The sequence below is a fragment of the Rhincodon typus genome, chromosome 36 (assembly GCF_021869965.1).
Source record: "Rhincodon typus isolate 14 chromosome 36, sRhiTyp1.1, whole genome shotgun sequence".
Taxonomy (NCBI): domain Eukaryota; kingdom Metazoa; phylum Chordata; class Chondrichthyes; order Orectolobiformes; family Rhincodontidae; genus Rhincodon; species Rhincodon typus.
In genome coordinates, this window is record NC_063367.1 from 18,227,983 (window position 1) to 18,253,937 (window position 25,955).

Here is a 25,955-nt window from a genome sequence, read left to right on the forward strand (position 1 = left end):
ATCAGCCATCCAGTTAACTAACACTCCCTCCCATACAGGCTAGGGTTATCATGGAGGTCCCACCTTTTCAAGCTCACCCCTTTGCCTGAGGCATGGTGACCCCCAGGTTAAACCATCAACAGTCATCTCTCTCTAAGCTATGATCCTCCAGGACTATGGCAACTTTACCTTTGCTTGCTATTGAATTTTTTTTTAGTTATTCCACTGTTTATTGTGGTTGCTTGATGCCGTCTTTTGGAATTTGGGGTAAGTGTCTCCAAGGTTTGGAAAAATTCCTTCAGTATCAGAAATGAACCCTATCCCACAGGGAGGAATTTAAAAATTCCTGCTTTGAAGAAGCCCATAGGGATCAATAGTTAGAAATAAGGGAGCTCTGCAGGATCTGGTTATGTGTTTTAAAATGACATTATTCACAATATTTTGTTTTGAAATCCATGAAGTTGAAACTGTCTCCCAGCTCCAGCTCTCTGAGTAACTCTCCTAGGGAGGACTAAAGCTAACTCCACAACCCAATTATCACATACTCCTTCCTAATGTTTCACGTATTATTAACCCGATGGCCTAATACTGGTCAAAAAACAGAAAGAACTGCGGATGCTGGAAATCAGAAACAAAACAGAAATTGCTGGAGAAACTCAGCAGATCTGGCAGCATCGGTGGAGAGAGATCAGAGTTAACATTCTGGGTCCAGTGACCCTTCTGAAGGACTGTTTTTTTGTTTTTGTGCCTAATACTGGTATTGAGTGCACTTCTCATTCTCTCTTTTAACACCTTGTACTGCGTGAAGCTGACAAAGCATGTTCATTTAGTTTTACACTGCAGAGGTAGTTTTGAACTGAATTCAGGTCTACACTTTTTAGTGAGCACTTTACATCTGTTAAGCACACTCTGTAAGTCACTGTTCACTGTTTACGAAATCCCAAAATGTATACAACAATTCACGCCCATTAACCTTAAATCAATATATCCATTGCCTGTTCCCTTGTTCCATTGGGTCTTGGGCATCCCTTCAGATGTAATTAGATGGTAACATTGTTTCGAGAGCTAATTGTTTACTGAAATAGGCACTAGCCTGTTATCAACAGATGGAATTCTGCATTATCCTGTTTCGCTGTATTGTGAACATACCTTTCTTGACCATCAAGTCCTGGTGTGGGATGCAAACCTGGAGCTTCTAGCTCAGAGGCAGGGACACTACCCACTGTGTTGCAAGAACTCCGCAGTTGCATAGTACACACCAGCCTTTTGAATGATTTCCCAGCAACCAGTTAGACTGGAGTACTATGTACAGTTCTGGTCACCACACTGTAGGAAGGGCGTAATTGCACTAGAGAGGGTGTAGAAATGATTCACCAGGATGTTGCCTGGGCTGGAGAGATTCATCTCTGAAGAGAAACTGGATTTGCTGGGGTGGTTTTCTTTGGAGCACTAATGACCGTAATGGCATTGTGAGTCAACCCACAGCAGGTTTTTTTTTCCCCTTTATTCATTAATGGTATGGGGGCGTCGATGGCTAGGCAGCATTTATTGCCCATCCCTAATTGTCCAGTGGGCAGTTGAGAGTCAACCACATTGCTGTGGGTCTGGAGTCACATGTAGGCAGTTTCCTTCCCTAAAGGACATTAGTGAACCAGATGGGTTTGATTCATGGTCATCATTAGATTCTTAATTCCAGATATTTTATTGAATTCAAATTCCACCATCTGCCATTGTGGGATTCGAACCCAGGTCTCCAGAATTTTACCTGGGTCTCTGGATTAATAGTGTAGCGATAATACCACTAGACCATTGCCTCCCTGAACTGCAGCAGTTCAAGAAGGCAGCTTACCACCACCTTCTCAAGGGCAACTAGGGACAGACAATAAATGCTGCCCCAGCCAGAGATGCCCATGTCCCACAAATGTATATTTAAAAAAAGCAGAGAAGGCTTGGGTGCGATCTGATTGAGGTGTACATTGTTCTGAGGATCATAGGCAGGATAGATAGAATCTCTTCCAAGTAAGGGACACAGGAACAGGAGAATTAGGAAGGATTGGAAGAAAATTGTATTCACCTAGTGGGTTGTAGGTGTCTGGAACTCTGCCTGAAAGGCTGGTGGATGCAAGAACCATCAAGACTTTTAAGACAAATTCAGATGAGTGCTAGAAATGGAAAAGCCACAAGGCAAGGAGTCCATGCTGGTAAATAGGATTAGAATAGATGGATGTTTGAAGACCAGCACAGACATGATGGACTGAATGGGCCTCTTTCTGTGCTGTAAAACTCTATGGCTCCAACATGACTTGCATCTAACTGAACAATGTTAACCAGCCTTCACTGCACAAAAGTTGATTTTTTTTCCCTATACCAATCATCCTTCTCATTCAAGGAACAGCAAGAATTTGGAGCTCACTATGGCAGGGAGTGGTTTAACAAATAGTTTAGAAGCATTTAAGAGGAGAATAGATAAATGAGGGAAAAGAGAATAGAGGGTTATGCTGATAATTAGATTAGAAAAGTTGGGAGGAGACAGGAGTGGAGCTTGAATGCTGGGCATGGACCAGTTGGGCTGAATGGTCTTTGTCAGTGCTGTAAATTCTATGAATTTCTGGTTTCTATGAATGGAAATGTTGATTAAAAGAATGTAATTGTAGCAGGTTAGTTCAAAGTTGTGGTCATAGAATCCCTACAGTGTGGAAGTAGGCCATTTGGCCCATTAACCCTCCAAGGACCTTCCCAGCCATGCCCACCCCCTTACCATCTCCCTGTAACCCTGCAGTCCCCATGGCTAATCCACCTAGCTTGCATATCCGCAGACATTATGGGCAATTTAGCATGGCCAATCCAATCTAACCTGCACATTTTTGGACTGTGGGAGGAAACCCATACAGACACAGGGAGAATGTGCAAACTCCACACAGACAGTCACCTGGAATTGAACCTGGGTCCCTGGTGCTGTGAGGCTGCAGTGCTAACTGATGAGCCATTATGCTGCCCTGGTCTCTGGGTCACCCGCTAATGTGTATGCGCTGCTGAAACAGGTTTAAGTATAGAACCTTATTACTGTCAGTGAAGTGGAGAGCTGGGAATGTCAGCTGTCTCCCACAGCTAACGCCAGATGAGTTCAGATGAAAAATGATCTCTGCCCATTTGATCCCACACATCCTCAACATCACCCCCATCTTCATTGGGCGCAGGTACACCTCTCTTCTAAAGGATAATACTTTATAACCATGCAGGACCTCTGTACTCACCTGAGTGTGAGACACGATGATGCATTTCTGTCTGGCGTAGACTTAAAACCCCTAAATGTGCAACCAATCTAGAAGAGCAAAGGGGGTAGAAACATAGGAACACCACCACCAAACCGCTGTCAGAGTTCTACACCATCCTGGATTGGAACCATATCACTGCTCCTTCAGTGCTGATGGGTCAAAATCCTAGCAGTCCCTTCCTAACAGCACTGTAGGTCAACCTGCAGCGGTTCAGGAAGACGGTTCTTTCACCGTCACCTTCTCCATGGCAATTGAGAACGAGCAATAAATGCTGGCCCAGCCAGCAACACCCACATTCCCTTCAACAAATAAGTACAAAATCCAGAGTCAAGAGACTTACCAATCACAAAGTCACTTTAAACACACTGCATAGCCAATGCTCAAACTTCTGTGCGCAACTGTGAGAGATTTACTGTAAGGAGAATCGTTCCGTCATTAGGGGAAAGGTAGAAAATATTTGATTGTGAAACTTCATTGAAAAATGTACTAAGCTTTAAAAAATACATTGTACTCCTGAGTGCTTTTAATACAATTAAGTATTCCAGGGTGCTTCACAAGAGCAATTTGGACAGAATTTGACACTGACCTGCATAAGGAGATATTATTTAGAAGCTTGGCAAAAGAGCTGGGTTTTTAAGACATGTAACTTTATTGATGATGTCTCCTTTGGTTTCTTTTCCAGTACTCTACGAATAGCCTTTGACAGTCTAAAGCAACGTAAGTAGTACAGATTTGAACCTGTTTTAATGTCACATACGTTACTTTTACCTTAATGGGATTCTTCTAATGGTATTAGATGTAAATATCATCTTGATCTAAGAATGGTTATTTTTATCACTTGAATCTCACACCCAGTTACTGTGAGCTGCAGGAATTTGTATCCTGATCGCAGACATGAAACTGCACTGCTGATCTCATTGAAACGCGCAAAATTCTTACAGGCTAGATATGGGACGGAATATTGCCCCTGGGATGGGAGATCCAGAACCAGGGGACACAGTCTCAGAATAACGTGTTGGCTGTTTAGGACTGAGATGAGGGGGAATTTCTTCACTCAGAGGGTGGTAAATATTTTTGGACTTCCCTCCCCAGAGGACTGTGGAAGCTCAATGTTTGAGCATGTCCAAAACAGGTCAATAGGTTTCTAGATATTAAATGTATCAAGAGATGGGAATAGTGTGAGAGAATTACATTGAGGAAGAAGATCAGACATGATCTAGTTGAGTCATGGAGCAGGCTTGAGGAGCTGAATGGCGTACTGTGTTCACCAATGGAATCTTATTGACTCAAGCCCTGGTGTGGATATCTGAATGGACAACCTTCTGACCCAGAACTATTGAGTAAGCCAAGGGCACCACTGAATGCACTGTTAATCCTTGCAAACCAGAAGGTCTCAGGGATTTTTACTTATTTAGCTTGTCTCAGCTAGAGATGCTAATGTTGGCCTTCATATCTTTACATGACATAAATCATGAGTTCAGCTTGGGTGGATTATGGGTGTCATCAGAACTTTGAGACTAAAACAAGAATAAACGTTTTAGGAACGGTGCAAAGTTATTACATCTAAAAGATTCATCTCTCTTTTCCTTTGTCTCAAACGCTCCTTTGCCAATCCATTTTCCTCCCAAAAATGAAATTAATTCTGAAAATACAACTAATTCTGAATCCCTGTTATAGGTTTTAATGGGCCTTCACCACTCGGAATCCAACTTTGTAAAAGAGACAGTTCTCCACTCTTGCCCCTGAATTTTGCTTGCAAATCCCTGACTGAAAATTGGGTTTTCCCACTTTTGTTTAATATCACCCATTACCTTCCTGCTCCTCATTTTCAGTTTAACTCCTAATTTTCAATCTCCTTGGTGTCAAGAAAGTTGTCCACAATTGAACCAGGTCAGCCCTCCAGCGTGGACTTAGTGGTCTGAATGGCCTCCATTTTAAGCTGCCAGGCTTTGTGCTAGAACCAGGTATGTACATACTGCTTCAGGACATTGTCTGATTCCCCATTGAAACCAGGAGAGGCTGGGATTTTGTTTTCCAATCTATCCCAAATACTACTTTTCTTTTAATAAAGCAGTGCATTGAGTTATTCTAGCTGGATTAGTTGCAGATCAACTGTGGCAAGAAGGCTCCCATTTTGCTGTGAGCTGCTTTTCTTTTACATGTATTTTTCTCAGCAGAGTTCACTGGGCAGCAGTGAGGGCTAAGCAAGAGGGCAGTGTGACCATTTATGTGACCAACTGGTCAACGTCAGACCACAGACCTGATGAAGGGTGCCGACCCGAAACGTCAACTCTCCTGCTCCTCTGATGCTGCCAGCCTGCTGTGCTCCTCCAGCTCCACACTGTACTGACAATGTCAGACCACAACATGGCTCAGTTGTGGGTGCTTACATTCTGTGCGGCTCAGATGGACACTTTAGCACTAAATTCAAACATCTCCCCTCTCCAATCCCCCACATGGTGATATCAGGGAAAACCTCTGTCCATTAGGAGTAGATTTGAGGAGCAAGACAATCTACCAATTCTTCAGTTTGCATGGGCAGCTTGGACAGAATGCCTGTTTGATTGTTTCAGAATTGGAAAACATGGGAAATCTCCACATTCAGCTGGCAGTCACATTAAAGGACGAGGCAAAACGCCTGGAAGATTTCAGGGAGAGGCAGAAGGAGACAAGAAAGAAGGTAAGAATAATGATTGTGTGATAACAGAAATGACAGGACGCTTCTACTTTTGAGAACGGTATGGATTACACCGTGCTTGTGTTGAGTCAGAGCTATTTAATATTGACAGACAGTGGCTTTGTTAGGAATTTGAAAAAGTCCCACTTGTTTCTGCAGGAGCATTGCAAGATTTTTTGTTTAAAATCTGCACAGTCCTTGCAAAAGAAACATTTGAAAATGCTGTTTGAAGTGTCTGTTTGTCATCAAAGCAGTCCAGAGACAAAGAAACTGACCTGTACAATGTGTTTCTGTTCTTGCTAGAAAGTAGCACATATAAAACCACAGGTGTTTTGCATAAAATGAAACTTAATCTTTCATGACCTGAACTCTAGTTTGTATTGAAAGCCAGGTCTGTTTAGGAGTGTTGAGGGATCTGTTCAAGTTTTTGGCTGCCTGAATTCTGTTTTGTCAATTGTCATGGTTTTATTCCCATATTTTCATTTGATTTAAAAACTGCCTTTTCTAAAGGCCGTGATGTGGAGGTGGCGGTGTTGGTCCAGGATGGACAAAGTTAAAAGTCACACGATACCAGGTTATAGGCCTGCAGTTTTATTTGAAAACACAAGCTTGTGATCTCTTGTCAGGATTCAGTTCGGTCGGTTTTAATAATTTCCTGGTACTTATCCCAAAAATAGTCTGAGATAGTGGGGTTTAATGATCCATTCAGGAGAGCTGAACCTTATCTGCTTTCGATAGACACAGACATTAACATATTTTCAGAGCAGAAATGACTGAGTGAATACCAAGTGCTCTCTCGTTCCCTCATCCAGGTCTGTTCTGACAGACAGTATAGTAGAATGAAGGTGATGATATTACTGTTAGACCCAGGTAATGTGCTGGGGACCTGGGTTTGAATCTTATTGGTAGTTGAATTCAGTTGAATTGATTGTTGGGGGTGGGGTAAAATAAAATCCTCTGGTTAAAAACGTCCTTTAGGAAAGGAATTCTGCTTTCCCTACTGCAAAAATTTAAGGTGAGAGGGGAAAAGTTCAAAGAAAACGTGAGGGGCAAGTTTTTTTTTATAAAGAGTGGTAGGAGGTGGTAGTGAAGGCAGATAAGATAGGGGTGTTTAAGGGACTTTTAGATAAGCGCGTGAATATGCAAGAAATAGAGAGTTATGGACCAAGGGCAGGCAGAAGGGATTAATTTAATTTGGCATCATGTTTGGCACAATATCATGGGCCAAAGGGCCCGTTCCTGTGCTGTAGAGTTCAATGTTCTATATTCTTACCTGGTCTGGCCTACATTGTGATTCAGACTCACAGTGACGGGGTTCATTCTGACCTGATCTCTGGGTGATTTAGGGATGGGCAATAAATGCTGGTCTGGCCAGAGGCACGCACATCACAAGAATAAATAAATGTCCTTCCCCAACACTCTCTCTGGAATCAAACGTCCATTAGCCTGATTCTTGGGGTTGAGTGGGATTTTTACTAAGAATGAACAAGATGATTATTTAGCAAGGAAAAATAAACAGTTTCCAATTGGAAAATTATTAGAACTCATTTTGGTAGTCTTTGAAATGGGACCACTTCCATCTAGAAGGTTAAGGGCAGCAGATACATGGGGACACCGCCCCCTCCAAGCTAATCACTACCATGATTTGGGAATACATTATTGTTCTGTCAATATCACTGTGTCCAAATCCTGGAACTCCCCCCCTAACAACACTGTGTGGGTGTCCCTACACCCCAAGGTCTGCAGCAGTTCAAGAAAGCAGTTCACCACCACCTTCTCAAGGGAAACTGGGGACAGGCAATAAATGCTGGACCAGCCAGTGACATCCGCATCTCACGAATGAATGAGAAAAATAACAGATTCCGCTCTTGCTATCAATAGATTTGATTCTGAAATTCCATTTGGGTTTTGCAGTTCCATGATGGTTGTTGCTCTCATGTCTCCAGTGCTGAGGGGTTCACAATTGTTTAAATGGTGAAGGAATGTGTTACTGAGAGGGGGAAAGTTCATATTGATGGAGGCTTTTGAAATAACTGCACAGAGGCCAGTATCCCATCACCAAGTCACCCTTTATTTAAATGTGCAGTATATATGGCCAACAACCAGCCAACTCAGAATCAGTCCCTAGACTGAGGAGACCTTCTGAATCCCCTGTTTATAAGAATTTAGTTTGTTAGTCACACTCTATAGTACTATTTATGCAAACAATTCAAACTCAGTTTATTTTTAATTGAACCTATTTTTCTAGTCAACCTATTCAGAGATGTTATTACCTCTGGATCAGGTAGGACTTGAACCCAGGCCTGCCACTTCAGTGGTAGGGACACCACCACTGTGCCACAAGAGGGCCCCTAACTCCTGTTTATATCTGTCAGCTAGGGCTCCCTGATTGTCCTGGGTTAACAATCCTAATCTAGAACCTCAGGCAATGAGATCCACCTGGCCATGATTCCAAACACTATGGCTTTCTAATAATCTGTCCTGGTTGTAGGTTGAGGCATTGATTCTATTTGAGATCAGCAGCCTGGCAAAGTGATCAATTCTTGTTCGTTTTCACAAACTGTACTAACCTTGCCACATTTACCCACAGTATGAAAATGCTATGGATCGTGTTCAGAAGAGCAAAGTGGCTTTGTACAAGAAGACACTTGATGTAAGCAAAACATCGCAGAGCAGTTGACAAAATGGACTCCTTCAAGTGGACTATTTTTGGATAAAGGACAAAAACTCAAAGAATTTCCATTTATAGCATTTGTTTGTTTAAAAAAATACATGCTATTTTAAGAAAACAACTTAATTAATAACTAAGTATCTTTTAAAAAGGAATTGGATGAAAACTTGAAGGGGAGAATATTACAGAGCAATGGGCATAGATTACGAGAGTGGATCTAATTGTATAGCTTTTAAGGAAGGGTATGGTTGCCTTGGAAGCAGTGTGGTGAGACTTCATCAGACTGGTCCCTGAGGTGAGGGACTCTCCTGCAAGGAGAGATTGAGTAAGTGAGTCAATATTCACTGGGGTTTAGAAGAATGAGAGGTCAGCTGATTGAAACATTCAGGATTCTAAAGGAATTTAAAAGGTTAGACACTCAGAGATTATTTTCACTGGCTGAGGAATCGAAAACCCACGGCCACAGTCTCGAGGTTTGGGGTTGATTGTTTAGGACTGAGATTTGAAGAAATTCCTTCATTCGGTGGTTTGCGAACTTTTGAAATTCTCTACCGCAGAAGATTATGGACACCCCATCATTGAATATATTGTAGGTCGATAGGGATAGATTAAGATAAGCCAAAGAACTTCAGAAGCTGGAGATCTGGAACAAAAACAGAAATTACTGGAGAAACTCAGCAGGTCTGACAGCGTTGTGGGAAGAAAGTAGAGTTAACGTTTCGAGTCCAGTGACTCTTCATCAGAATTCGGTTAACTCCGCTTCCTTCCCACAGATGCTGGCCAGTCCTGCTGAATTTCTCCAGCAATTTCTGTTTCTGATATGAATACATTGTTGGCTGTTCGAGGAATCAAGGCAAAGTCAAGTTAATTCAGATGAATGGCCATGATTAAATGATGGAGCAGGCTTGAGGTGCTAAATGGTCCCCTACCGCTCCCATGTCTTTCAGTTCTTATGTTCTAGTTCTTTAAAAGAGCAGATACAATGGGTGGAATGGCCTCATCTTGTTCTGTAAGATTATTTTTAAAGAAGTGAATGAATCTCGTTCCTTGACAATTTATTTTTTTAATTTGAGAAGAGAGTAGCTATCTCTTAAATAGTCATCTTTTACAGTGTGTATAAGCAGCCGTTTAACTGCAACCTCAACATAGGTGTCAGCAAGCTATTTGGCCACAGGAACATCACATTTGAGTTTGATCCTCCCTATCCTACGTCACATACAGTGGTGGGGATTGGGTAGATGGTGAGCAGGAATGGGAGCCTGCTTCCGTTCCCTCTCCTTCCTCTAATATGAGGGAGCTACAGTCAGCAACAGTATCTGAACTCCAATAAAACTGGATACTTCTAACTGATGCAGCTCACCACTTGCTGAGCTGTGTGAGTGTGTGTGGGGAGGGGTGGTTCTGTGTGTTGTGGGAGCATGTCTATGTGTGAGTTTACAGGGTATGTGTCAGTGTGTCTCTGTGTGTGTTTGTGAGAGAGAGTGGTGGTTTTGTTTGTGCGTGAGGAGGTGTGTGTGTGTGTGTGTGTGTGTGTGTGTGGTGGGGGGGAGCGGTGTATGGTTTTGCCTGTGTTTGTGAGTGCATGGGATGTGTGTGGGGAGCGGGGGGGTGGGATAGTTTTGTGTTTGTGGGTGTGTGGGGCATGGCGTGGGGGTGGAGGTAGTCAATTTAAACCAGGTGTCCTGCTGGGCACGTCCCTTAATCTGTCTTTCATAACTTTCCAGTCAAAGAAATGCTATGAACAGAAATGTAAAGAGGCAGATGAGGCCGAGCAGAGTGCTGAGCGTGTTCAGTCCACGGGAAACCAGAAGCAAGTTGACAAGGTAAACGTTCACTGCAGAGAATAAGGTTATTGTTTTCCTCTTTCAGTTTCCCTTTTAATAATTTTTCTTTTTTATTGCCACTAGAATTTGTTTCTCCAAAAATCTCACCCTCTTTATTGTGTAATTTTATCCTTGATTCCTTGCCTGCCAGTTCTATATTTTTTTGCTTTGATCTCTGGTCATTAGTTTGATTCTGTGTATGAACTTTTCGGAATGTATGAGGTTTCGGGCCTAGAACCTTCATCAGAAAAGGGGGAGGGGAAGGGGGTTTTGAAATAAATAGGGAGAGAGTGGGAGGCGGATAGAAGAGGGATAGAGGAGAGGATAGGTGGAGAGGAAACAAACAGGTCGAAGAGGCGGGGATGGAGCCAGTAAAGGTGAGTGTAGGTAGGGAGTTAGGAAGGGGATAGGTCAGTCCAGGGAGGACGGACAGGTCAAGGGGGCGGGATGAGGTTGGTCGGTAGGAGATGGAGGTGCGGCTTGAGGTGGGAGGAAGAACAGGTTAGGGAGGCAGGGACGAGCTGGACTGGTTTTGGGATGCAGTAGGGGGAGGGGAGATTTTCCTCAGACGACATGTCCATCCTGGGCCTCCTGCAGTGCCACAACGATGCCACCCGAAGGTTGCAGGAACAGCAACTCATATTCCGCTTGGGAACCCTGTAGCCCAATGGTATCAATGTGGATTTCACAAGTTTCAAAATCTCCCCTCCCCCTACCGCATCCCAAAACCAACCTCATCCCGCCCCCTTGACCTGTCCGTCCTCCCTGGACTGACCTATCCCCTTCCTAACTCCCTACCTACACTCACCTTTACTGGCTCCATCCCTGCCTCTTCGACCTGTTTTGTTTCCTCTCCACCTATCCTCTCCTCTATCCCTCTTCTATCCGCCTCCCACTCTCTCCCTATTTATTTCGGAACCCCCTTCCCCTCCCCCTTTTCTGATGAAGGGTCTAGGCCCGAAACGTCAGCCTCTCTGCTCCTATGATGCTGCTTGGCCTGCTGTGTTCATCCAGCCCTGCACCTTGTTGTCTTGGATTCTCCAGCATCTGCAGTTCCTACTATCTCTGATTCAATTTTGGGAATGTATGTTCTCTTCCTCTCTTTCGGGTAACTGTGATGTCTCTTAGGCTTTATCCTTTCACTATTGTTCATATTTGCTGGTCTTTTTCTGTTGGACACAGGAGATCAAGAGCAGGTGGGAAATATAATTAAGCCTCATTGAAGGCACAGCACAATTTGGACACTCACTATATTCTGCTGAAGGTGTTGATACTGTGTTGAACCCTAACAATACTCCTGTCACTCACTCGGGTGGCTATGCAGAATATAAACCTTTTGAGAACAGCCTCACAGCCTCAGATCACACATCCCTGCTCCTGCATCCTTAGCAGTGTTCAGGGATCATTCATCTCAATTGCTGGCCTTTGGAATGCAATACCACAATTGGCCGACATCTATCTGAATTAGGGTCTCTTTTCAATTGACACCTTTCTAAAATATGCATCTTGGACAGTGACATTGAAATGTGAAATAACTCCACAGAGGCCGGTATCCTGTCACCAAGTCACCCTTTATTTACATGTGGAGAGTCCTTGACACTGATCCAGCTCCCTCAGAGTCAGCTCTCAGAGTGAACAGATCCTCTGACACTCCTGTTTAAATCTGTCAGCCAGGGCTCCCTGATTAGACCAGATTGACAGCCCCAGTGAGGGAACTCATATTCTCTGAGGTCCACCTAGCTGACCTTGTTACAATCACGACAAATGTATAAATTGTCTTATTGCAACTCTGGTACAAGAGAGGTCTTGCATTCAGAGACATTTATCTCTTTTTGTCCGTTTCCCCTAACCCCCATCTCTCTCTGTGCAACTCTATCTCTCTCTGGCTGTTTTTTTCTTTCTTCCACTCATTCTCCCACCTTTCTCTCTTTCTTGCCCCACTCCGTGTTTGTGAATGTGGTCCTTTTTCTCTCTGTCCCTCCTCAGTTTCTCTCTGTTCAAGTCCCAATTTCTTTTTGTCTTTTTCTTTCTCTCACTCTCTCTTATCTCCTTCCATCTCTCTCCCTGCCTGTACTCTGTGTATGTCTCTCTCTCTCTCTGTCTCCTCCTCCACCTCCCCTTTTCCACCCCCTCATCCCTGCTGCATCTGTGTCACATTTTCTGTCTCTCTCCCTCTCCTCGTCCACCCTGTGTGTCTCGTTCTGTCCATCTTTAACCCCCCACACTGCTGTGCATGTGTGTGTTTCTCTCTCTCTCACCTCCCCCCCACTGTCCAAAATACTGTATAAGATAATGCAATATTTAGAAAAGTCTGAACAAGTATTTTGTAGCAGATGAAACTGGCAGGGCAGAGAATGAGTGGATTATGGAAGAACCTGTTTAGCTGAATTTTAAAGGAATCCAGGGTTTATCTGGTGTAGCCACTCTGTTCTTTACCACCAGCTGAAAACTCCAGACTGTGTGTGGCAGAGCTGTTTATGCATAACCCCCAGATGTAACCACATCCAAGCATTGTACTCCAGGGCTTGGAGTGTCTCCATTTAGTTGCGATGGTTTGTTTTTGCGCAGACTTGCATTGTAGCTGGACTCTGTTGTGCGAGCTTTTGAGGCCACCTGGAAATTTTATTTTTAAATGTGTGATCCCTGAGCACTACTGATCAGAGCCCACACAAAGATACGAAAATGTTAAAACTGGAGCTGTGCATGTCAAATCTGGTGTGACACACACAGCTGATTGTTGTGGTCTTCTGCATTCGATACCTGCATGCTCTGTTTGAGCACGAGCCCCCCAGAGTGAGAAAACACAAGGTTCTACAACCCCTCTCCCACCCTGTCCTTCCCATGCATCAATTTGAGGAAGGAGTATTTTTTTTAAATTCACTTGATGTGACTTTGACATTACTGGCTGGTCCAGCATTTAGTGCCTACCCTATTTGCCCTTGAGACGGTGGTAGTGAGCTGCCTTCTTGAAACACTGCAGTCCATGTGCTGTAGGTAGACCCACAATGCTGTTAGGGAAGGAGTTCCAGGACTGTGGCCCAGCCACAGTGAAGGAACAGTGACATAATTCCAAGTCAGTTTGGTGAGTGGCTTGGAGGGGAACTTGCAGATGTTGGTATTCCTACGTATCTGCTGCCCTTATCCTTCTAGATGGTAGTGGTTGTGGATTTTGAAGGTGTTGTCTGAGGATCTTTAGGAATTTCTGCAGTGCATCTTGTAGAGAGCACACAGTGCTGCTGAGTGTTGGTGGTGGAGGGAGTGGATGCTTGTGGAGGTGATGCCAATAAAGCAGGCTGCTTTGTCCCAGTTGGTGTTGAGCTTCTTGAGTTGTTGGAGCCTGTGGGCATTGACAATTACTGGATAAAATTCCTTTGTTCCTGATCTTCTTCAACTGAATCCGACAGGAAATGCTGCTGGGATGGATGTTATATAAGGGCATGAGGAACCTGGGGCAACTATGTGCTCCTGTCTTGAATGTCTGAATAAGTATGGGGCACATCGGGAGGGTTTAGCTCCCTGGTTGATATTGCATTTATTAAGATGCTCTGACAGCAATTTCCTCTTATGTGATGTAGGTGTCACTGGCAAGGCCAGAATTTATTGCCCATCTCTAAATGCCCTCGATAGACTGGCTTGCTGGGTGATTTCAGAGGTCAGGTAAGAGTCAACCACACTGCACTGACTCCAAATTCACGTGTAGGCCAGACCAGGGAAGGATGGCAGATTTCTTTCCTTAAAGGGCATTTGTGAACCAGATGAGTTTAATGGTCACTGTTACTAGTGGTCAATGCCTGCTTATTGAATTAAATGGAAACACTACCAGCTGATGTGGTGGGATTGTGAATCCATGTCCCCAAAGGATTATCCTGTATCTCTGGATTATTATTCCAGTGACATTACCTCTATGCTACCATCTCATTCTAATTAAACAATCTGTGCATCTGTTTCACAGAGTCAGAATAAAGCCAAGCAATCTCGAGATGCAGTGAATGAAGCAGGTATGTACCATCTAGTTCCTATTCTGCAAGTCTTGACGAGGATCTTAACAGTGTATTTTTTATACCTCAGATAGTGACTGCTAGGCTGAAAATTGACTTTTTTTCCTCAACTACCCCCAATGCTGTGTTCACAGAAGCTCCTTCAAGCCTCATGCCCATCCATCTCCCTCCAATGATAAGAAAAAAACTTAGTTCCTGTACCCAAAATCTTTGACTAAATGTGGGCCATTCTCTCTGGACCAGTTCTCTCACCTTGGTGCTCCCAATCATTAATTCATTACTTTTCTATTTACAGATTCCAGCTTCTAACAATCATTTCCTTAAAACTTCATAATGTGGATGGTTATATTGAAAATGCAGAAGGGGTCTTTGAAATTGAGTCCATGCTCCCTAGTACAACTGGCACGAGAAAGGGACTTTTTGTTTTACAATTAAACAGAGTGTTTTTGAATCCAGTCTGCAGCTGGACTGCAGTGGAATTTTGGTTATTTTGTGCCCTAGATTTTTAGACAGTTCTTTCCAAACCCATAACCACTTCTATATAAAAGGACAAGGGCGATAGATACATGCGAACACCACCCCCTCCAAACCATTCATCACCCTGGTTTGGAAATACATTGCTGTTCCTTCAGTGTTGCTGGGTCAAAATCATAAAATTCACTCCCTGAGAATCCCTACAGTGCGGGAGCAGGCTATTTAGTCCACACCATCCCTCGGAGGAGTATCCCATTCAGGCCCAATCTCTGTAACCTTGCATTTGCCATGGCTAATGCACCTAGTCTGCACATCTCTGGATACTGTGGCCAATTTAGCATGGCCAGTCCACCTAGCCTGCACATCTTTGGTCTGTGGGAAGAAACCTATGCAGACATGGGGAGAATGTGCAAACTCCACACAGGCAGTCGCCTGAGGATGGAACTGAACCCAGCTCCCTGGTGCTGTGAGGCAGCAGTGCTAACCACTGAGCCACTGTGCATTGTGTGTCAACATAGGGATTGCAACAGTTTAAGAAGGCAGCTCACCACCACCTTCCCATAGGGAGAGGCAATAAATGCTGGCCTAGCCAGCACCACCAAGGTCCTATGAGAGAATGAATAAAATGCACAGTGACCTTTCTGTTTGCAAGGTTTTTTAACCCTCCTCCCCAACAATGATAGGAAATAAACTGCTACACTGACTTGTGGTCTTGATATCTTCCTATCATGTGACCATTGGTCACAAGCAGCTGTGGACATGAATCTTAAAGACAAGTGGTGTCCCTTGTTCTTAAACAGCCCGTCAGCTGCGGAGTTAGGGGTGCAGGGGAAGGTGATAGCTTTATCGAGAAAATAAATTCTGCCCCATGACACGCCAATAGTTTGAAAGTAAAATCAATGGCAACACAGCAGCTTGCATGCTGAACATATTTAGGAGGGGGTGGGGTGCGAAGGTTGGGGGTATGGTTAGGTTTTGCAATTAATAGCATTCCCTCTTGGAGAAACGTTCAGTGCAATATTTTTCATCAAGCCACAAACTGGAAAGCAGCCTATTATCATGTCTGTCGGCGACATGCCGGTTCACCAAGAACCAATTGCCTTGAGGTGTCATGCTGCTGTTAATTAAACCAAGAAATATCCCAGCTTTCCAGTGGCAAATTCCAAAAGCCAGCTGGATCAATGAGCCCAGTTGGTGTTGTGGTTTGTTTTGTGTTAGAAGGGGGGAGCTTCTATCAAGATACCAAAGAACACAGCACCCGCATCACCCCCCCTCGCCCCCACTCACCCCCATTCAACAGGAGAACTGTGCAATCTTCTCATTGGTGACTTGAACCACTGGAACAAATAGAACCAAACACCGAAAATGCTGGAGAAACTCAGCAGGTCCAGCTGTATCGGTGGAGTGAAAAACAGACAATGTTTCAAGTCCCAAGTCACTCTTCTTCACGTTCTGAAGAAGAATTTTACTGGACTCGAAAAGTTAACTCTGCTTCTCTGTCCACAGATGCTGCCAGACCTCTTGAGTTTCTCCAGTGTTCTCTGTGTTTGTTTCAGATTTCCATCATTCACAGTATTTTGTCTTTATTAGCACAAACAGGACCATGGCTTTGAGTCCCATCTGAAGACCAGAACCTTCAGCAATGCAACTCTCCTTCCATACAATGCTTGACCATTAAGGTTATGTACAGAGGTCCTTAGTAGGGATATAACCAATAATTTATAGAGTTTTTTTTAACTAACCTGTTTAGGCAAACCTCTGTAGCAGGTGGGACTCTGCCTAGAGGCAGAGACACTGCCACTGCACCACAAGAGTCCAACCAGAAACGTTTAGGCTTGGAGGCAACTGGACCATATTGACATTGAAACTATGAACTTGGAGCACACAGAGAGAAGCCAAGTTAGACAGGAATAATCTTCCACATTCCCTATAATCATTTTATCCTTTAATTACTGTCATCCCTATCAACAGCTGTGGACCGGAACTGCGCCTTCTAATTGTAATAATAGGTTGGTTGCACTTTTCAGGAGATTTTGGGCTGTGTTAATGTTGTTAAAATAAGTAGATTAGTCGCTTTGTTTAAAATAGGAATGAAGCTTCCGTTACAGTACGTCACAGATGTAGCTTTGCCAAGGTTTAGTTATTTAACTTTCTGAACAGTACATGCATTACTTCACAGGATAAATATAGCATCCTAATGGTGTTAAAACCAATGTTGATTGTTCAAAGATAACTATAGACTGAAACGTTCTTTTGATACCAAGTCAAGATTAAAATAATACATATATTTGAGACTCTTCAGCAACCATCTTTAAATGTAAGGAAGAAAATGATACATTTAGTTTCTGCAGTTTGACTTGGAGACATTAATTTTTTAATGTATTGATAGCTAGGCAAGTCGATTTGCAAATGGACTCCAGAACGGAGAGACCTAGAGTTTCAGGTACATAATCCTTTGAAGTTTGCATCACATTTAGGCGGTGGTGAAGAAGGCGTTTAGCATGCTTGCCTTCATTGTTCAGACCTTTGAGTATAGGAGTTGGGGACGTCATGTTGAAGATTGTATAGGACAGTGGTGAGGCCTCTTCTGGAATACTGTGTCCAATTCTGGTCATCGTTTTATACAAAGAATATTATTAAGCTGGAGAGGGTTGAGAAGAGATTTACTAGGCTGTTGCCAGGTATGGAAGGTTTAAGTTATAAAGAAAGGCTGGATAGGCTAGGACTTTTTTCAGTGGAGCATAGGAGGTTGAGAGGTGACCTTATAGAAGTTTATAAAATCAAGAGAGGTCTCGATGGGATTAATGGTGTCTTTTCCCTAGGCTGGGGAATTTCAAGACTAGGGTGGTGTATTTTTAAGGTGAGAGGAGAGGAATTTTAAAAAAAACATGAGGAACGAATTTTTTACACAGAGGATGATTCATGTGTGGAATAAACTTTCTGAGGAATTGGTGGATGTGGGCACAATTACAACGTATAAAAGACACTTGGATATGTACATGAATAGATAAAGTTTGGAGGGATATGGGACAGGAGCAGGCAGGTGAGATTAGTCTAGTTTGGGATTATGTTCAGCATGGACTGGTTGGACTGAAGGGTCTGTTTCTGTGCTGTATGACTCTTATGATTATGACTTATAACAGAACCCATTTGCAAGCCAGGGACTGCCTGTATTTCTGTTACAGGATGCACCTCGAATCTGTTATGATGCACTTGAACCCAGAACCTCTAGCCCAGATGTAGGAGAACCACCGCGATGCCACAAAAACCCGAAAAACACACACCTCTTTATCCACAGCCAATTGCACAGAGAGCAACCTCTCCCCAACAGGGGATCAAACCCCAGTCTTCCATGTGACTGCTAGGAAGAGTAAGCACTGTGCAAGGAGCTTCCTGTGAGCTTATGTTCATAGAGAAACACGTAACATGTTGTTACAATAAGCACACTTTCAGTCTGGTTAAACAGAGCTAAGTCCCCAGTTAATACCCAAGCCAACCAAACAATTAACCTCTATTAATGGAATATTGACTCCAATTGTAAATAATATGATTTGGCCAGTGATTTAACTGGCCAATTGGATACAAAACATATTGCCAACAAATATGAAATCCTGATATTGCTGTCTCAGTAGTGGGGTGTTATCATAGAACTAAACAGTAGGATTGTACAGGCTGTTTGGTCTATCATGTCTGTACCGCCAAATGTAAATGTTAGATGTAAATTTCTTCACCCAGAGAGTTGGGAGTCTGTGGAATTTGCTGTGGAAGCAGTTGAGGCTAAAATATTGAATTTTTTCAAGAAGGAGTTAGATATAGTTCTTAGAGCTAAAGGGATCAAAGAGTATGGAGAGATAGCAGGAAAAGGGGACTGAGTTGGATGATCAGCCATGATTATATTGAATGGCAGAGCAGCCTTAAAGGGCCGAATGGCCTACTGCTGCTCCTATTTTCTATGTTGAGGGAAGTTACTCCCAATTCTAGTCAGAAATTACATTCACACTCTGCTTCCACATGTGAAATAATGGTGGACACAATAAAAATGTTATTGCGATAGGATGAAATTACAGAATCTTTTGGTTAACAGATGGATGTCATACCAACACCTTGACTGGAAATATCACACTGTCTTTGTCAGAGTGTTAATTAGCTGCTTCTGCCATTAGATAAGTGTCAGAAAATAAGTGCAAACCATCTGTCTCAGTCATAAACAGGCCTAGTCACTGATTCATATTTACACATCACCTGTGGGGTTTTAAAATAACTAACCTGCTCTCATTTGTAAGTGCCAGGCAGACTTTAGCAATGCTGTCATTTTGCATTCTGTATATCTGGAAAAGTACATTGATTAAGAAATTATAAACGAAATGTACGTTCACCAAATTTCAGACAGTTATTGAAGCTTTCTCTGGATTTGCTTATCAAGGTGTTTATTGGAGTCTGTATTTCCTGGTGTTCAATGCTAAAATAAGAAAGCCTGATCTTCAAGTCAAGATCGGCTTGAGTTATTTGTAATAAAAACCGAAAGAACTGCGGATGCCGTAAATCAGGAACAAAAACAAGTTTGCTGGAAAAACTCAGTAGGTCTGGCAGCATCTGTGAGGGATAAAACAAAGTTAACGTTTCGGGTCCACTAAGGAAGTGTCACCGGACCCTAAACGTTAACTCTGTTTTTTCCTTCACAGATGCTGCCAGACCTGCTGAGCTTTTCCAGCAAATTTGTCTGAGTTATTTGTATATTGGTTAAGGTGCATTCTGGTTAAGGTTGTCGGGTGAGAATGACTTTTGTTTCTATCCATGGAAGTACAAAGTTAAAAAGAAAACTGTAAGAACTGCGGGACAACAAGGTGCAGGGCTGGATGAACACAGCAGGCCAAGCAGCATCATAGGAGCAGAAAGGCTGACGTTTCGGGCCTAGACCCTTCATCAGAAAAGAACTGCGGATCCAGTTCTGAGGAAGGGTCACTGGACCCGAAACGTTAACACTTTTTTTTCCTTCACAGATGCTGAGCTTTTCCAGCAACTTCTGTTTTTGTTCCTGAAATATAAAGTGAATCTGATTAAGTTTACTTGACTAGTTGGGAGCTGGTTGCACAATTTATGGGGTTCGGGTTAGATTGGCATGTCCTGGAATGGCACTGAAATCAGAAACTCAGGAGAGGATAATCTTTGTATATTAGATGCTTCTTTTAATATTTGCTTGTGGGTTGTAGGCATCATTTGACAGGATTTGTTACCTATTCCTTCACATCCTTGAAAAGGTAGCAGTAAGCCATCTTAGTGAATCATTACAAACTGTTTGTGGTAATTCAAGCCGCAGTGCTGTTAGAAAGGGAGCCCCAGGTTTTTTAACTCAGCAACAGTGAAGGGGAACTTGCAGGTGAGGATGTTCCCCTGTATCTGCTGCCCTTGTTATTCTGGGTGTTAGAGGTCACAGGTTTGGAGGATTCTGTCAAAGGTGTCCTGTCATCTTGTGCAGTGCACCTTGAAGATGATACATATTACTCAACAGGGCAGTGGTTACAGCCACATTGTGGTGTTGGGAGTGAATATTTTTGGTGGTCAGTCATCTTTAACTTAAATACCAAACTGGCCCAGACTCATTGGCTGACTGTTTTCTGGAAAGGGGTTGACTGGATTGTCTCAGTCATGTATATAGTAGACTTTGATTGATTACAATAAAATAGGTAGTATTTCTTTTCAAGGTGACAAGTTTGCAGCAGGGCTGCTGATCTGATTGTCTGGCATTATTATAGGTGCACAGGGGTAATTGATCATTAGCCACACAAGGTTAGATGTAGAGGAATTTTTTTTTTTGGAATTGGAATGCCATTGAATCATTGTCTATGTTTAGAAAACGCGGTTGAATTTGAGTTTAGATTTGTGTTCCGTTCCCAAGCACAGTTCTGATGTCTTTTTAGAGCAGTACAGGACCTATGGGTTAACACCTTAAACCAATGTCCTAGTCTTCAGCAAAGAAGGAGAGAGAATGGGAATATAAAGAATTAGATATATCTTGTAGTTGCAGCATCACTAAGCTGTGCCAAGTAACTAGCTGTAGTCCACATCTGTCTTTAACAGGGAGAGATGATCGGTTATATAGATCGAGGGGCATCAGGCAATGTCAAACATGGGGTGAGGTGCAGAGCTAGGTGTCCATAGCCTATTATAGTTATTAGCAGGAATTGAACCTGTGCTTTCAACATCATTTTGCACTACACTCTAGCCATTTAGCCAACTTCCACATCGCTCTACTGTTTGAGCATATTACTTTGGGCTAGATTATTATACACAAAATACAAGAATATACAGCCACCAGCCAAAGTTCAGAAACTGAATACAGAGTTTACCATATCCATCCATGAGCTGACAGTTTTTATCACACCAAGTGCTGCCTGACACTCTCTCAAACACTTGCTGATATTACCTTTGAACATCTCCCTGGGCAGTTCACACTCTGTGTGAAGTTGTTTTCTGTAAGTCACACATTTCAGTGACAATTCTGACATAAAACCTTTGGGGGCTTTTGACTTTGTTTTTCAGAACGCGTTTATCAACAGAATGTGGAGCAACTGGACAAGGTTCGACAAGAGTGGGAACAAGAGCACATCAATACCTGTGAGGTACTTGTAAATCTCCTTTAGTGAAGGGTGTTTCCCTTTCAACAGTAATTTGATAATAGCTCATATGGTTACAGCACAGGAGGTGGCCCTTCATCCCAGTGTGTCCTGCCAGCCCTTTGGAGGAGCAACTCAGCCAATCCCACTCCCTAATTCCTTTTTGAAAGGCACAGTTGAACCTGCCTCCATGACTGTCTCAGGCAGATTCCAGATCCTAGCCTCTCGCTGCATAAAAGAGGTTTTTCCTCAAGTTACATTTGCTTCTTTTGACAATCACTTTAAATCCGTGTCCCCACTAGTTCTCAATCCTTCCACCAATGGGGATGCTTATTCCCTATCTGCTCCGTCTGGAGAAAACTCCCATCAAATCTCCTGTCAACCCTTATTCTCCAACCCAGTCTTTCTAATCCATCCAAGTAATCTAAGTCCCTCATCCCTGGAATCAGTCTCTGCAATCTTTGCAGTGCCTTCATCTCTGCAAAAGGCCTGCGTTTGGAACTGGACACAATACCCTGTCAAGGCTGATCCCATGTCCTATACAGGTTCAACATAATTTCCTTGCTATGACGCCCCTACGTTTCAAATAGCACTTTTTATACCAGACCTCAGGTGTTGTTCTTCCTGTTTAAGGATGAATGTCAACTCCAAGTGTCATATGTTTTTCCTGTCATCAGTTCCTCAAAGTGTTAATTCTTTCTTGGCCTCTTTCCCATGAAAGTTCAGACAGCCTTCAATACTTTGTTCAATTAGCCGGTGTACATAGAACATTGGAATAGAGGCCAGTCAGCCCATTGAACCTGCCCCAACAATTTAATTAGACTTTAGCTTATCATCTACACCAATGGCCACTTTTCCCATACTATCCTGATATTCCTTGATGTCATTTGTCTCCAGAAATCGATTGATCTCTATCTTGAACCAATGTTTGAGCTTCCACAGCCCTCTGGAGTAGAGATTCACCATACTCTGGGTGAAGAAATTCATCATCTCAGTGCTAAATGGCTTGCTGCTTATTCTGGGATGAAGTCCCCTGGTTCGTGATTCACCAGCCCGGGGAAACATCCTAACTACAGCCTCTCTGTGACATCCTATCAGAATTTCACAAATTTCAATAAGATAGTCTCTTGAGTGTTGAAGAATGAGAGGCAATGTTCCCAGATTATAGAGTCATAGCATGGAAACAGACCCTACGGTCTAACTCGTCCATGCCGACAAATGTTCCCAATCTAAAGGAGTCCCATTTGCCTGCATTTGGCCCATATCCCTCTAAATCTTTCCTATTCATGTACATGTCCAATTGTTTTTTAAATGTTGCAACTGTACCTGCATCTACCACTTCCCCTAGCAGTTCATTCCACATATGAACCACCCTCTTCTGCATGAAAAGAGGCTCCCTTTAGGTCCCTTTTAGATCTTTCTCCTGTCACTTTAAAAAATGCCCCCTAGTTTTGAACTGCCCAACCTAGAGAAAAGACCTGTGCTATTCACCCTATCTACGCATGTCATGATTTTATAAACCCAATGAGCTGCCAGGGAAAGTGGTGGAGGCAAGTACAATTACAACATTTAAAAAGGCATCTGGATGGGTACATGAATAGGCAACATCCTAGTAAATCTTTTCTGAAACCCTCTCCAATTTACTAATATTCTTTCAATAGGTTCCTCAGTCTTTCCTGATAAAACAATCTGATATTGTATTAACCTAGGTGTTAAGTGCTGGGATCATTGTGAATGGTGATGAGAGCAAATCTTATAATGGTATTCAAGCACTGGAGCCAAACTTGATGTTGACCATATAATCGCACATATGTAGGTAACCATAGGTCACTGTAGAACGTCTTAAAAGTCTCCATTCAAGAAGAGAATTGCATTGATGATCGGTCTCTGAAAAGGAAAGCCCCTAGGGATTGCTCTCTTTGGAGAAGGAAAAGTTGGGGGAGACTTGATGTGAGCTTCATTGAAGAACCAACTCTAGATCTTCAGCAGTCATCATTGGCCCAATCAACTCCAAATTGATCTAACAAAATCAACTTTGTCATCCTTTGTGAATAATATTTGTAAAAATGTCATCTTAATCTTGAAAACCTGGTTGCCTGTGAAAAGTAGAGAAATTACTTCATTATGAAAGCTAAAATTTATGGTAGTTCCAGGGTCAGTTTGTCTCAATGCGTTGATGTGTCTTGTCTCTTTGAACTCTATGTCTTTGTGCTGGCTTCTGCCTATTGTTGTGGGGTTGAGGAACTTATCAGCCATGATTGAATGGTGGAGCAGACTCGATGGGCAAATGGCGTATTTTCTGCTCCTATGCCTTGTGGTCTTATCCCTGACACTGTCTGATACTCACTGGAATTCAGTAAATGCGAACTACCCCTGGGAATTTTGAATCTAAATTGTGCCTCTCTGGTCAGAGTGTTTGAACATGCTTTGGGCGGTGGTAATGCTGTGGCTCATTCTTCATCAGTGTTCCCCGTTTGACTTGCAGGTGTTTCACCAGCAGGAGTGTGATAGGATCAACAACCTGAGGAATGCCCTGTGGATGCATTGCAACCAGCTGTCATTGCAGTGTGTGAAGGACGACGAGGTATTGTACTGATTGACCAGAATGCTGCCTGGTCCTCAACTCTGCTGTGGCTTCTTAAAATCAACACTTCAATCTATCCCATTTTTAAATTTGGTTTTTTTTGCTCTGTCACCTCCCTCCCCAGAAGCTCTCCAGTAACTTGGCCAAGAGCTCAATCCTCCTTGGCAGAGGTTTATTCTCTCTTCTTTGAAGGCACTGGGCCAGGGCTTCAGAAAGTTGGCACGCTGGCTCAGTGGTTAGCATTGCTGCTTCACAGCACCAAGGACCCAGGTTGAATTCCAGCCTCGGGTAAATGTCCGGAGTTTGGGTTTCCTCTGGGTGCACTGATTTCCTCCCACAGTCCATAGATGTGCAGGTTAAGGTGGATTAGCCATGGGAAATGCAGGGATAGGGTGGGGTGTCGAAATAATCAATGGAGGGTAGGTGCAGTCTTGACGGCCAAACGGCCTCTTTCTGCACAGTAGGAATTCTATGATTCTTAAATGACATCTTTCTTGGACAGTCTATGCTATTCTGAAATTTGACCTTGGGAGGCTGTCAGAACTAAACTGATTCCTGGTTTTCTTCGAACTTGCAGCACAAGTTTTATGTTCCACACAAGCCTTCTTCCGTTTTCCTTAAATTTCACCCTGTTTCCATCTCCTTCCCCTAGATTTCTCTATTAATCACTTATCCAACTTCCTCTTGAATGAAGTCTTCAGTGGAAGATGTCCAAATGCCCCCATCACTTCCATAGTAGGGCATTGCTTAGAAATTGGCAGTGGGAGTGGCCTCCTCCCTCGAATTGGGCAGTTGTAGAAAGACATATATTCGTAACAGTGCCTTTGGGTGACCTTAAAGTACTTGACAACTAATAAGGTACGTTTCTTGAAGCTCTAGCTATTTAGAAGTCACACAACACCAAGTTATAGTTCACCTGACGAAGGAGCAGTGCTCTGAAAGCTTGTGGTTTCAAGTAAACCTGTTGAACTATAACCTGGTGTCATGTGACTACTGACTTTAACCACCTCAGTGTAACACCGGCACCTCCTCATCATAACAACACAGAGATTGGGATCTTTCAGCACCCTCTGGCTATTTGTTGACAAATGTTTATAGAGCAAGCTGTTATCCTGATCAATGTTACTGCACATTGAATGATGAGTGACTGCTGAGTTGCATTTTTTCTGATTCCCTGGCGATATCCAGAATGTAATTGGTGAGTGAGAATGTCCACATATTGCAGCTTGAGTTTTCATCCAATGTTTTACCCTCTCTACAGCTGTATGAGGAGACGAGGAAGGTTTTGGAGCTGTGTGACATTGATGCAGATATGGACTGTTTCATTCAGAAGAAGATGACTGGAACAAGTCCACCAGGTAAGACCCTACTTGCTTCTCTACCTCCCCACGAAGCAGATCAGAACATCCACAATTTTTAAACAGCTTTTGATGGACATCCAAGAGAGTAATGTCATTGAGGGACTTGGGGCTAGAGTTACATAAGAAGACAAGAAACAGGAGCAGAAGTAGGCCATATGGCCTGTTGAGCCTGCTCCACCATTCAATAAGATCATGGCTGATCTTTTAGTGGACTCAGCTCCACTTACGCTCCTGCTCACCATAACCCTTAATTCCTTTACTGTTCAAAATCTATCTGTCTTTGCCTTAGAAACATTCAATGAGGAAGCCTCAATTACTTCACTGAGCAGGAAATTCCACAGATTCACACCCTTTGGGTGAAAAGTTCTTCCTCGACTCAGTCCTAAATCTGCTCCCCCTTATTTTGAGGCTATGCCCCCTAGTTCTAATTTCACCCGTCAGTGGAAACAAGCTCCCTGCTTCTATCTTATCGATTCCCTTCATAATTTGATATGTTTCT

At 43.1% G+C, this 25,955-nt stretch overlaps 1 protein-coding gene across 2 annotated transcripts in view; it reads left to right on the forward strand.

Moving 5' to 3' along the window:
- The window catches only part of pstpip1a (proline-serine-threonine phosphatase interacting protein 1a), a 107,692-nt gene that overhangs the window by 60,414 nt on the left and 21,323 nt on the right, over nucleotides 1–25,955 (forward strand). For both annotated transcript variants that reach the window (XM_048617280.1, XM_048617281.1), the window contains exons 4-11: nucleotides 3,937–3,971; nucleotides 5,828–5,934; nucleotides 8,522–8,584; nucleotides 10,327–10,425; nucleotides 14,378–14,423; nucleotides 21,438–21,517; nucleotides 23,997–24,095; nucleotides 25,357–25,453. In XM_048617280.1, the coding sequence (XP_048473237.1) occupies nucleotides 3,937–3,971; nucleotides 5,828–5,934; nucleotides 8,522–8,584; nucleotides 10,327–10,425; nucleotides 14,378–14,423; nucleotides 21,438–21,517; nucleotides 23,997–24,095; nucleotides 25,357–25,453 (626 nt within the window). The remainder of the gene's footprint in view (nucleotides 1–3,936; nucleotides 3,972–5,827; nucleotides 5,935–8,521; nucleotides 8,585–10,326; nucleotides 10,426–14,377; nucleotides 14,424–21,437; nucleotides 21,518–23,996; nucleotides 24,096–25,356; nucleotides 25,454–25,955) is intronic.